The 13,845-nt window shown below is 36.8% G+C and overlaps 1 protein-coding gene across 1 annotated transcript in view; it reads right to left on the bottom strand.

Annotated features, from left to right (window-relative positions):
• LOC142337993 (uncharacterized) overlaps nt 1-13,845 on the bottom strand; it is a 244,820-nt gene that overhangs the window by 60,569 nt on the left and 170,406 nt on the right. Inside the window, exons 37-39 of the mRNA XM_075387627.1 lie at nt 10,919-11,022; nt 9,979-10,260; nt 3,817-4,003 (exon numbers count right to left, since the gene is read on the bottom strand). Of these exons, the coding sequence (XP_075243742.1) occupies nt 3,817-4,003; nt 9,979-10,260; nt 10,919-11,022 (573 nt within the window). The remainder of the gene's footprint in view (nt 1-3,816; nt 4,004-9,978; nt 10,261-10,918; nt 11,023-13,845) is intronic.

Below are 13,845 nucleotides of genomic sequence, written 5' to 3' on the forward strand. Positions count from 1 at the left end.
AAAAATCATATATTCAAAACAAAAAAGGAGTGATATATAATCTTAAACATTTTCCATGCGCTCTATCTCCTATTTACTGTATTTTAGGTTAATATTTCTTCAAAAATTATTTGGCAGTTCAACAGTGTTGCGATGCAATCAAAACCGAGAAACAATATAAAACGTGAAAATACAACACACGAAAAAGAGGAACGCTAAAAATTAGTTAATGGAATAAGAAAGATTAGTTTTTTTCTTTGATTTTTTCCCTTGAGCCCTTAAAGTATTACTGAACACAAAGTAACTTATAGTTTTTTTTTGGTTGATTTTTTTTATTCAAAGTTGAGTCAATTTGAAACACTGTGATGATCTTGATTTAAACAAAAACACAGGAAACAGTTTTTCTAGAGAACGAGGAAAACACTAGAAAATTTAACCTAGCTCAATCGTTTTTGTTTTGAACTTCTCTAGCTTCCTAACAAATTGGATTTTTGAAATATCAGATTTTTAGTTTATAGACATACAGGCTCAAGAAAGGCAGTATTTAAAACTAAAATCTTTTTGACTAAATAAAAAGATAAAACGAAATTTTTAGATATAATTTTTTGCCATGTTCTGCTGGCACGTGCTATCCGCGCCTAAGCTAAGACCTCACCCCACTGTTCAATTCAATTTTGGCTTAACTGAAATTTTGCAAGTTGCGCAAATTTGGGTTACTTGAGAGTGGAACAACAGAAAATTTATACATTTGACAAAAAGGAGAACGATCCATTGATATTTTTGTTGACTATCCCTGACGCCTCAAAACAGTTCTTGATTTGAGTTATCTGTTTCTAATTGAAGCTCTCAATTGGGTTATAATTGACTTCTGTTTTGGAAGTGAAGCTGTCCGTTGTGTATTTTTGTTTTATTTAAGAATTAAATAACTCAAATCAAGAAATCTAGCGAAGCCTAAAATTCTAGCGATGCCTAATACTCCGGTGTTTTTGTTTTTACTGCGTTTAGGTTGACAATAAAACTAAGTTTTTTGTTCTTCGAGCGTTATTTCAAAACCTAACAAGATAAAATTATCTATTTGGGAAAGAAAGAATAAAAAACTCTTTACTTTTTTTTTTACTTTTTGTGACTCTGGAGGCTTAAATTTTGTTTAATGCTTACGATGCACAGTTGAAATCCTATTGATTAAGACTTAATCTAGTTTCATTTCCGACTAAGTGGAATTTTGATAGAAGTACGTTCAGTTTTACTAATTCAGTGTAAATTTTTTTTTTTGGTGAATCAGAAAAACATTTTTGCTGCAAAATTCTTTCCAGAACCAGGCGTTATAGGTAAATAAGGTTTTCTTTAACTCGACGTAGCAGTGATGGCTCTATTCTACTGATTAGACAAAGATACTTTGATGGATGAGGAAAAAAAGATGAACACTTTTTTTTCGTCACGGCTCCGTTCATCTGATGCTTGTTCAACTTTTGAACATTTCTCCAATCGATTCACAATTCATCGAAATATGAGATCAGTATACACCAGAATCTACCAGTTTGACTTAGTTAATATACGAAAAACTCAGTCTCTGAAAGAGAAAATTATATAAAACTACTTTTTCGATTTGTAACGTAAACCGTGAGAACAAGAAAATCTCTTGTTTCGTTCGTTTTGAATTGTAAAATTTAGGACTGTAGGATTATAGAACACAGGATTAACAAAAAATTGAAAAGAATTTCTTGCTCACAAAATATTTTACTACAATTTTTCGTTTATTTAATTTCGTTTATTTAAAGCTTTCAATGGTTGCAGTTTTTGAACTATAGGAACAAAATGATAAAAAAATACTTTTTGTTTCCGTTGTTTTCATTTTAGACTCCATCTTAGTTAAGTCCATCATCCAAATATAGAATTCTATGAGAAACAAAAAAAACTGCTTCATTTTGCCATCTTTAATGCATGATCCTAAAATCGAAACATCTGGCGGAAAACAATTCCCGAAACATTGTTTTGGGGCCGAAAAATTCAATGAATGCTTAAATTTTAAGGTGACAGGCGGATTTTTCAAGCCTGCCAATTTTCTGGCTCAAACAGTTAAATCATAAAAACAAAGATAGATGCAAATTTTTCCAAAAATTCAACACTGCTTAAAACAAAACACTGAGACAACTAAATGCTGGAACTATAGAAGTAAGTTCATCGTGGAAGTTCATGTCGGTGAAAAAGCAGCACAAAATTTTAATAGAATGAGTCGGCCAATCATTTCAGCTATGTCTTTGATCGTGGAAAATGAAACCATTGACCCTTTGGGGATCAATTTGAACAAATTTTAGCAAGATAGAACAATATTGAGTCATGTCCCTATGTGCACTCATCGGGTCTTTCCCATTAAAGCCCCCCCCCCATGAAATTATAGCCCCCCATTATGGTATAATTACCATGATTGGGGGGCTATAGGTTATCTGACCACTAAGCTGGGGGGGGGGGGGCTATAATGGGAAAGACCCCCCTCATCTTTGTTGGTGCAACTCCAAGCTCACGCGCCATGATTTTTCAATATAAGTAACTATGTAATAGCACGTGCATAAAAACGGGGGATATAAATTGAGGAGATCCAAATTTCGATCTAAATTTTTGAAAAAGCAAGCCAAAGAGGGAAAATTATCCCATGTTCTCAAAACTGTAAGCCCTGGTAACAAATTTTAAATCTTTAATTCAAGGATACCACTCGGTTCCTTTTACGTCAAGTATACAGGTCGTCTGATATTGACCCGAGTCTAATGCCGACCGCTATCTTGCAAGAAACTTACAAGAGTCTTGTAAGATTACGCACCATCTTGCAAGATCTTGCAAGATTCTTGCAAGATCTTGCAAGATAGCCGTCGGATATGCAAAAACCTTGCAAGATAAGCGTCGGTCTTGTACGAGTCTTGCAAGATAAGCGTTGAACTCTTCCAAGATTTTTGCAAGATAAACGTCGAACTCTTGCAAGAGTCTTTCAAATACGTTATCGACGGTAAAGTTGATTTAAAGTTTCCGTTTAGAACCGAGAGAAAAATTATTTTACGGCAAAAAGTTTTTGGACCTCAATTTTATTCGTTAAACTGTGTGCTGTTTATTAAAAGTTGGTTTTTGTGGTGCTTGTTATCTAATAAGGATTCAAAATGATTAGAGTGACAGAAACGTCTAATTTATTGAACAAAATATTGACCGAACGTTTTCGATCACAAGCTAGAAGGCACTGGAGGCCTTTTTATCAACTTTTTCACTGCCTACTTAACAGTTCAATCTTTGTGTGGATATAACAAAGCATTTCAACAGTCATTGAAAATTTTTTCTGGAAGTGAGTTTTTCAAATACGTTATTGAAGGCAGAAATTATATGAAGCTTTCTGTTTTGAACCAAGAGCTCCCTCCGATGGACTGAACTCACAAGAGAACACGATCTTTAAGTTAATCGTTCTTTAAAACTGCACTTTTTTCTTCAGATCTTTTGACGTCTATCTTGCAAGATCTTGCAAGAGAAGCGTCATTTGCAAGAAATCTTGCAAGATCTTGCAAGATAAGCGTCGGAGTTTGTCTGGAGGACTGAATAAAAACCCAATTGAGCATATAGTTCCTCTCCAATTAAAATGGGTCGGTACACTTATCCGAAGGGGAGTTTTGAAGCAACCGAGAGGGCAATTATTTGGGTACAAAACAGAACACTCACAACAAGCAGACGATAACAATCAAACGAAATTTGGATTTTTTTTACAGTTCTTGGCGATTGCCAGTCCCCTTCTTGGAAAGCCTTCGTGCGGTAAAAAATACAAAATTCTGCATTAATAAAAGTAAAGAAACCGACAAAGCGTACATGATAATCCTGTCTCGCGGGTCAAACATTTGCCCACATAAGTCACAGGGAGCTTCCTGTCCCCTCATAGAAGAGAAACCCTCACTCATTCTCCTCTTGCAAGTAGGACAAGTTCCTTCCTGTTCGGCTATCGACACTTTCTTCCGCATGCCACACTTAAGTGAGTTGTCTGGGTCGCGTGGTGAGGCTGAACATAGAGATAAAATTGAACTGGTTGGTTCACTCAGCCTACTCTCCATTTTTTCGAATATCAAAGTAACTTATTTGCGTTCATTGCTTGGATAAAATTTTCGTTTTGAAAGCGCAGTGCTTATTAAAGAACCCAAGGTACAAATAATCCCAGGGTACTAAAAACAAGAGGCAAGTCAACCTATAAACTTTAGAACACAACTATTAGTTGCACGAGGGAATTGGCTCGAAGGGGTCTAGGCTTTCTCTTCTAACGTATTTACAAAATCAAATGGCAAAAAATAAGGGTACAAAAATTGATAGGGCGACTAAGTAGGGCAAGAAAACTAGACCATGCACCTTAAAAAGAAATTTCCACGTATTGTTTACAATTCAAAGAATTTGAATTGTATTGGGGCGCTGTTTTTTTTAAGATATGTTCACTCATGACTTCAATCTTTCAAAACGGGATAAACAGGTAAAGCCCAACGGGCATTAAGTTTCAATAGGGACCCAAAGTGGGCTTTAGTAGTCCTTCAAATTCTTAGAGTGGTGCAGCTGCTGGGATGGCCTTAATTTAAGGTTAAAAGGTCATTTTTAGGAGTTTTTGGGCTCAAAATGGTGCAATTTTTCATGTTTTTTGTGATTTTTTTGCGTTTATTGTTTGATTAGTCTTAAGTTGAAGATTTAAAATTTGATGAAGGCCTTTTGAAAAACAAAATAACCTGTTATAACCATTTTATGAGCTATATGTTTTGGTACTACAAACACAAACACACAAAATGATACTAATTTTTGAAATTTTTTTCAAGTTTTTTGAAATTTTTTGTCAGTTTTTGAGTTTTTCCAGCTTCAGGGGTCAGGGAATCTCCTCTAAGGTGTGATAATAGGGCTCTGCATAGTTTCTAGTAACAAGGGATTGGTTTTCAACATTTTAATGTCTCAACTTGTAGCACTTTTTTTTGATAAAATCTGCAATTTTTTAAGGATTCCTAAAGTTTTTGTCAATTTCTGATATTTGTCCATTCTCAAGTGCCAGAAAACTCATTACATAGTCTGATAAAAAGTTACTGCATAGCTGTTAGTTTCAATGGATTTGTTTTCGGCAATTTAACCTTTCGAATTTGACGAAATTTTTTGATTAAATTTGTAATTTCAAGTTTTTTCGTTTTTTCAAAAGATTGGTCTCTTATTTAGTTTTTCGTGCTTCAGTAGCCATGTAACCTCAACTTAAGTTTGACAGTAGGTTAGTGAATAGTTGCTCGGGGCAATTGATTAATATTCAACATTTCAATAGAACGAATTTCTGTTTTTTGAAATTTGAATTTCTTTGTAAAAAGTATTGCCTATGGATCTTTGAGCCAATGAATTTTTTAAGGCTTGGATTTGGGTTACTAGATTGCCTCCAAAGAGCCAGATATGATTCTAAAGATTTTAATATCACAATTTTGAGCAACATTTGATTAAAATTTGGAAGTGATTTCATAGTTTTTTAAAAAATTTTCGGTCATTTTCGATTAAAACGATGTTCGAGGGCTAATGATTTTTTTCAGGTTTTGCAGATATAATACTGGACCGATTTCGGAAGCAAAAATAGGTTTTGAACATATGTTTGAAATATGTATATTTTGAGGGATCAAATTTTGACATAAAGGTAAAGCTCTAAGCCTTTTAGCAATAGGTATATTTTTGTTTAGTTTGTTTGATTGTTTCAGTTTCTCAATTTTTGAGATGATTTTTTCTGTGTTTTGACTGGCGTTGTGCAATTGATCTGCTGGTCAGGTAAGGTACTTTTAAGGTTTTCATTCATTTCTTTGAATTGTGTTTCAGGACTTGTCCTGCTATGTTTTTCGCTTTATTACTAACTAATTTACTTAGTTGACCTGTCTACTATTTACTGCTGTTGTTCCCCGAATTTAGTTTTGATCAGTACTTCTCCAGTGTAATACACGTCTTCCGTTGACAAACCAGTAAAGATCACGTCTCATTTCAAGTCTTATGACTTGTGAAGACTTGCTCAAGACTTTTCAAGTTTAAGTCAAGTCATGGCCAAGAATGGTAATTCTCGTGTCAAGTCTTGACAGGTTTTGACTATAGCTCAGTTTATAACCAGAGTAGGGTTTTGAGAACAAACTGTTTTTATTTAAAGCATTGCAAAGGATACTGAAATTGTTTAAAATTTCTTACGAGAAATTTGTTAATCTGGCCAAACTATTTCTGGTATCAGCATAAAACAGCATGAAATGTCCCATAGATTCACTTCAAACCCAATGTTTTTTTCCAACGGACAGAAGGGAGTTGCCAAGACTGGTATCTTTGAGTGGTTTCATTTTTTTTTAAATATTTGCTGTCAAATAGAAAAGCTCGGGTTTTCATGTATTTCTTTTTTTTTAAACTTAGAGAGTTTTGAGAGATTTGACACGACTTGCTCATGACTTGTCAAATCTTGATCAAGACTTGACTCCATACTTGCCATGACTTAAAACTTGATTCAATACGTGCCAACGCTAAAAAAAGACGTGAGCTCGGATACAGTGTTGACCCAAGACTTGAAATTTCACAGAATCAGTGCTTAATGACATTTGATGTTCAGTCCGGTTCCTTATAATGAAAAACCACCTATATTTAGAGTTGATCAGTATTTAAACATAGCCGGCGGATTGCCGGAAAACAGCTGCGATAGAAAGTTGTGGCCTTCCATGAATTGAAACAATTTCAAAAATAACATAGACAGATCGACCAACAGTCATTTAATAGACCACTAAATTTTTTGAGTTAGATTCGGACTGTCAATTTTATGATAAATACGGTCTATAAGGAAAAAGCACTAAAATAGCTCTTTTCAAAACTGGTGTTTGAAATCAAAACTCAAGACATAGTCAAAAATTAGGGCATATAATTTGGCACAAAATAGATGCACATTATTGATCTTGAACTAGTAAATGTTCATTATATATAAAGTTCCATAAGTGAGTTCAGAGGTCATTTTTTAGTGAGGTAAGTCACACAATTGACCTAAAAGCAGAAATGCCGTCACGCATACAAATTATAACTGCAAAGCAGTAGAAGTTACTGAAGTCATTGAAAATTTCAATTCCAAGAAATTACGTCGTAAGAATCATCGACGGAGACAACGAATTGAAAAAACATATCAGGACAAGTCCCGATGTACAATTCAAAATATTTTCATTGACTAAACAAAAAATAGCGGACTGTGAATGAATTGGGAAAATTATTTCTAAAAAATCAGAGAAAAAAATTTGAAAAACAAGAAAATCAATGTCAAAATGCCGCAAGTGAACAAAAAACCTCTAGTGAAAAAGCGAACTTTTGTTCAAACACCGTTTTCTCACTCTTCTTTTAATTAGAGCGAAAAACCACTTGCATTTTCGCTCCACTTCTTGTTTTGGCGTGACCAAAATCACTACTCCAATTTTACTCCAAAATTCATGAAAATGTGTGGGCAGATCTTAAACAGAAAGACAGCGCCCCAATGCAATTAAATTTTTTTGAATTGTAAAAAAAACCACGACGTCCACAACAATAGCCGCTGTCGCTTCGCTGCTAATGAAAGGAGAAAATAGCTCTGATGGTACTCTAATGATCCCTATTAGAGTTTTAAAAATGTCATCAGAGCTTGGTTACTATAAGCAAGTAATAATTTTGAGTACATGATGCTCCTGGCAATCTAATAGCGTGAATATCCAATGTTCAGTTTAGCTTCTCACAGTGTTTCTGGTTCAGGTTCTCTATAAATCTTATATGAATCAGAATTGTTTAATTCTGAAACAACTCCATGTTTTCATAGTTTTCTCAAAATTGCAAGTTTCATGTTGGATCATAACAAAACTGCAAAACCAAAAAGCAAAAAAAATAGAGTTTCTTCTGGTGCTCGATCAGTTTGGCAGGCAGGCAGAAAATTTTCCATTGTGTGCATTTTTCTGAAACAGTGAAGAGGGCAAAACATTGCGGTTTAGCTGACAAATAGTGTAACGTTGTAAAGATTTTCAATTCAAACAAATTTTAATTTAAACGTTATTTTAAGAAGTAAATCATTGGCGGCAAAACCTAAAAGATATTTTTGACAAACAGATTCTGAAGATTGTTGAAAGGATGAAATGTTGGTCTCTTCACTCTCTTCAAATGATTGTAAGCAGCTTGCTATTTGATTCTTCTCTTCTGACAAAAAATTCTGATTAATCTGAGCAGCTTTTCATACAACTGTTTGTCTTAGAAGTTTCCAAAAAATAAATATTTTAGACGTCAGTCCGTTTCAGGTAGGCATCCTGACGCAATAAGGGAACATTGTTTCAACTCAACTTCTCCTCCTCTCAATTACATCGGTACAATAATCAAATTGTGCAGGCAAAAAGAGCTCTCTAAGACTTAATATAGTTCGTCGACCTAATATAGTTGCTTTTCGTAGAACTTCCAAATTAAAATTTTTATTTTGAATTTTTCTTTTTCCAATGAGTAACGGAAGCTTAATGAATTGTGAACGTAAGTCTAACTTCTGTTGTTTTGTTCACAATTTTCGTAACCTTTGCTTAAATCTTGATAAATTTTTGGTCAAATATGAGAAAAATTTTGGCGATGGTCTTATTTGTTTTATGTTTAAAAATAAAACAGATTTGAAGAATAGTTGGAACAAACTGTCTTGGCAAAATTGTCAGCAAACTTTTTGAAAATTCAGCATATTTCTTGTTTTCTCTCAAATAAAATGACATCAAATTTTCCTATTTATTCCACTTTGTCCAGAATGACCGTTGATGCAGGCATCGAAACTGCTGACACAATTTTGTCTTATTCAAGTATCCGCTAACTTTAAGCAATTTTTACAATATTTTAAAGTTTGCCATAAAAACTATTATGCAATTTTTTAGTACACATGAGTATTTTAACAACAGTTTTACGTGGGCCAGTTTTGGTCTCACCGTTGACCTTTGTAATAAAAAAGCATTCTGATTATCTTTTGGGTCTGCCATTTTTGATATACTTTTTGCATTTCTTTTTCATTCCATTGAAATAAGCTTTTTTAAAATTTAGACAATTAATAAGAGGTACATATTGGTTCATTGCTGTCTTTTATTTTAAATAATGGTTTTTTGTTGATATTACGACTTTTTTTTGTCAATTTTTAATTTAATTTTTTTTGACATTTTTTGAGGTTCTCTTTGCAGTTTTTTTCCAATCATCACAATAATATCACAATATTGACAAATTGCATATCACATTGGGGCGATGAAATAGGGCGTAATTAATTATATTCAATATTGTTAGTGAGGAGATTTTGGTATTATTGGCTTCGTTACAGTTTCTTCGCAAAACTGAAGTGACCTCTTGATTTTTGCCTTTATCTGCATTTTTGTTGTAGTATGAGATTCTGATCTAAACAGGTCTCAATGATTTTGCATGAAGGTAATGCTAAATTGCTTTCAAGACTTTGAATTTATTTTTTTTTTCGAGAAGTGTAAACGTATTTTCCAGTCTTGCCCTTTTTGTTTTCTGTCTACGTGTTAATTATTCTCAATATAGACAGCTCTCTTATCTTTTCTGGTGAAATGCAGGTCAATTGGTTCAGCTTGCGTATTTTCTGATGCTATTTTGACCTTTTCATTTAGTTTTTTTAAAAAGAAAAAATAGATAGACATTGATAGTCTATGTATACAGAATTTTTTTTCATTTTGGCTTGTCTCTTGCTCTCTTTAATGACTAATGGCAGGTGCCATTGGCCCTCTAATGTGTTATCGTTTGTTTTGTATAGTAGTTTGAGCTTAAAAGGATTTGCTAAATGGATACACCATAATTCGTACAATATGTGATTTTCTGAGAGCTTTCTATCTATTCCTCATTTGGTGGACAATTAAGTCAAAAAGAAGTTTGGGCGAGGTTGAAAATTGTGTGAACGCACATTACCGAGCCTCCTTGTTATTATTAAAGCGTGTTTGTCACATCAATTTTCTAGATACAGTTACCTTGAGAAATGGAAGTTACCTAAATGGTCCAAAGGAGGCACAGAAGGCGGTTCTCCCACTTGTTTCCTCAAATGTTTCGTCTTTGAACTCATTGAACTTGCATCACTGCCAGGTATTTTCACCGGTGACCTGCTTGAACCCTTCTGAACTGGACGAAGCAGTCCCACGGGGTCCGGAAGGGGCGGTGGTTTCTGGTCAGTAATCCAGCTTCGTCTGGCAGTGACGAATGCCTCATCGTTTATATCGGATGATAAGTTTGAATCTTTTACAACATCAGTAGCCACTAGTAGTTTTGTATTTCCTGTTGCAATATTAAATTTTAGTAAAATATTGGCAACTTTTTATAACCGTTAACTATTTAACTTCGACGCACAACAAACAAGTGTCGAAGTATCTGTAAGTTCCAGCGCAAAAAATGTAATAAATCATTTGATTGTTCTGATTTTATGTTTGAAATCAGGTACGTGAGGTGAAAACAGCTCAATAACTTTAACTACAATCACAACTACAACATAAATATCGCTCAATCTCAATTTAAAGGCATTCTTGATTTTTTTTGCGTGCACCAGATACACAGAGCCGGGGCACATTTTCGATCAGGTAATTGATGAATATTGTACAGGTATATACCCGGGTTGAGGTGACAGACCGAAATAAATGCACAAGGGGGTGTCGTGCGTTCAAAATTACACGGTCTTGAAACACGAATGAACGCACGATAGTCTGGACATAGGAGGCACATTTCGTCTGGAACGGTCTGGAAATATCGACTTTTGGTATGTCACCTCAACCTGGGTATTGATACGGGATCATGATTTAGAGCTTCACTGATACGTTAAAACTAAGTAGTATTTCAATTACCAAGTATTAAAAAAATGAGTAGTAACTTCACAAACTTACAACTGTCGGGTTTGACTATTCTTCAGGTAACTTTTTTGCAAGTTTCGATTAAAAACTACCTGTGTTAATATCTTCCAGCACAATTCCTGGTGATATTTCGTCTTCAGCCTGCGGGTCAGGGTTGTCCTGGGTAGGCGAACGAGAACCCAATCTGAAAGGCGATCTGAAAAGCGAAAACATTCTGTCAGTTTTAAGAACCATTTTTTCAAAGTTATGCAAATTAAGCCAGACCCGAGATGGGCTCCTTTTACAGCCTTAAAGTATAAAGAGCTAGGGCTACTTATTTCTGCGCGCGAAGAAGGCCTACCTATATCTCTCAGACTAACCGACTCAGAGAAACACTGAAGATAAACTTCTATTTTCACGGTGGTAACAAAGTACAGCACCGGAGTCAAGAGTATACACATGATGTATCTAACTAATAGACTGGTTATAGTTAGTTTAGTTCTCTCTGTATAAAAGAGAATACTGTCTTCTCAGTCTCTGATTGGATGGAGGTGTACATCCAGTATTTCTACTGCTAAATCCATCCGGGGTGGAGAGTTTCAAATCCGAATTTGTGAACTATAGCAGAAATACGTTGGATGTGTCATCCTCTTTGACTTTGAAAGGTGGGTTGAAGAGTTGTGTCCTGTCTGAAGTGAAGTTGTGACTTGTGTCGTCAGTGAGGGGTTCGTCTGGATGGTAGAACCAGTAAGGTTGCCAGTTACAGGATGTTCTGGCCAGTGACGTCTGTCCTGTTAGAGTATGCCCAACTGCTCTCACTGTCAACTAGTGAGGATTTGTTCCCAGTTGGAGGATCGCTTGTAATCCGTAGTCTCTGTCTGGTTTGTACGGGGAGATTTCTCTTGGTCTCCACCTGGTACAAGGTTTGAACCAGTCGGACTTACCAGCTTACGTTCTGGTGGAAATCCATCATTTAGCTACTGTGGGAGCTACTTTCCCTTTTAAATCTATTAATTAAATTCAATGCTCTTTTTAGTAAGTCCCGACCGGGAGGAGGAAGAAAAGAACGAATCCTAGTCTTCAAGAAAGTATACAAGAAGGTATACAAGAAAAAGTTATATATAATTTATGCAGGAAGAATTATAAAAGAAAAAAAGACAAGATTAAGAGTTTAAAAGAGTTTTTCAAGAACTGTGAGTCTTGGATTGGAGGGTCTGTGAGCCTGATGTGTGGCGTAGGGCTGTGACCTACGTGTGGTACTCAAGCTCTAAGTCTGGAGCTCGATTGTCTGGATCGAGGAAGAATGCTAAAAATTCCGGGTCACGCGCCAAACAAGCAGCGAGGGCACGGGTAGAGAGGTGGTCAACGTTGCAGTGGGGCTGCAACGCGAGGAGGTGGTTCAAGATCTGGCTTTCTTCATGGGAGGTTTCGCGATTATCTAGTTTATTCGCCATCCAATCCCTGTAGAGGAGGTTGAAAGTGTGGCTATGGATACACTTCGTGCCGCCTCCTTCTACGCATTGTGGGTATTCGATTGGAACCAGGATGGGGCGGTTCGTTTTCGCATAAAAGAGAGAAAATGAAGTAATTTTTGATAGGATCAGAATTACGGAGGGTGCCTTCGCAATAGTTGGTTTGGGTTATGTAGCTGTAATTCATGTAGCAAGGTTACGTTAATTTGGTGTTGACGTACTGTAGACGCGAATTCATGTGGATGATTGGATTAGTTCGGCAAAAGTGGCGTTGCACAAATAGATAGTTGTGCATTGTGTGAAGCATCTTCACTCTATTAACTTTATGCGTGGTGTTGCTGACATCCATCTGTGTGGGATGTAAGAAACCGAATTGAAAATAGAAGGGATCATACTTCTGATAAATTCGGTTGAAGGCAGTGTCTCGAAGAAGGTATTAAGGTAGCCATTCGGGCAATCTTCATGATCGAAGAAGTATTTTGACTGGTTCCAGAATCGTTCTGTGAAACGATGATTAATGGGGAAGTGGAGACATTCTAGTGGAAGATCGCTATCCCGCCCCTCTTGAACATATTCGTTCTCCAGTTGTCCAAGAGAGCAGGAGCTTGCTGTGGGTTTGAGTGTTTGTTGGAGTAGAGTGGAGGTATAAATAATACGTTCAGGCACATGAATTCCTTGGAGGGCATTAAAACCGAGAGGATTGATGAATTCATGAATCCGGAAGTTGGGTCCTTGGGACCGGTAAGTAATCCCTTGTGTGGGCGCAAAGGGATTTCCACTGCCACGATAGGATGAGGGCTGTGGGCCTCGTGAAGGGCTCGCGGTGTGACGAGCAGGCGATTGTGAAGCCTGTTTTGGGGAGGAGCTAACTGCGTATATCTCGTGAGCAGTCGATCGTGGACGTCTTCTAGGTGAGGGGTCTGTACAAGGGTAATTGTCCGTCGATGTTGGTCGATCGTAAGGAGGTGGTTGCGGAAAAAGCTGTTGTGGTCGAAGAGGCGGTATTGTCGGGCCGTACCGCGGTTGGGGTAAAGGTGGACGCTGTGTGTGGGGTGTTGGCATCACTGATGATGGGTATACCAGTGGCTGAGATCGTGGTCGTGATCCACGAACCCTACCAGAGTATGCCCAGTTGGAGATGACGGTCTCTGGTGTTGAGGGCCGGACTGTTCCATTATGGCCACTTCGTCAGCCCAAGAGGGAATACTTGTAGACTGAGGTGGTGGTTGTGATGTAGGTACTGTTGTGTGTGCGGTAGAGAAGAGTGGAGGTGGCTGTGGCACCTGGATGTTGCCTTGTAGGAGCAGCTCTGGTGACAAGCTGGGTGGTCCTACTGCAATTGAGGGCGAGCTTGTGTCACTATCTATATACAGGTGGAGTTCACCTGAGCTCGAGGAAGAGGTGGCAGGTGAAGGCAGTGGGTTCACCCGCGCATAATTTGCTGTGTCCATAGACTGTGGCTGTGGGGAGGATTGTGCCATCTTGAACAGGGCTGTTGTTTTCATCTCGCAAACTGGCTCGGACGTTGGATGTGGTAGCACCAACGGGGTGAGGGGGTGAGGGCAAAA

The sequence above is a fragment of the Convolutriloba macropyga genome, chromosome 4, assembly GCF_964194025.1.
Source record: "Convolutriloba macropyga chromosome 4, txConMacr16.3, whole genome shotgun sequence".
NCBI lineage: Eukaryota > Metazoa > Xenacoelomorpha > Acoela > Convolutidae > Convolutriloba > Convolutriloba macropyga.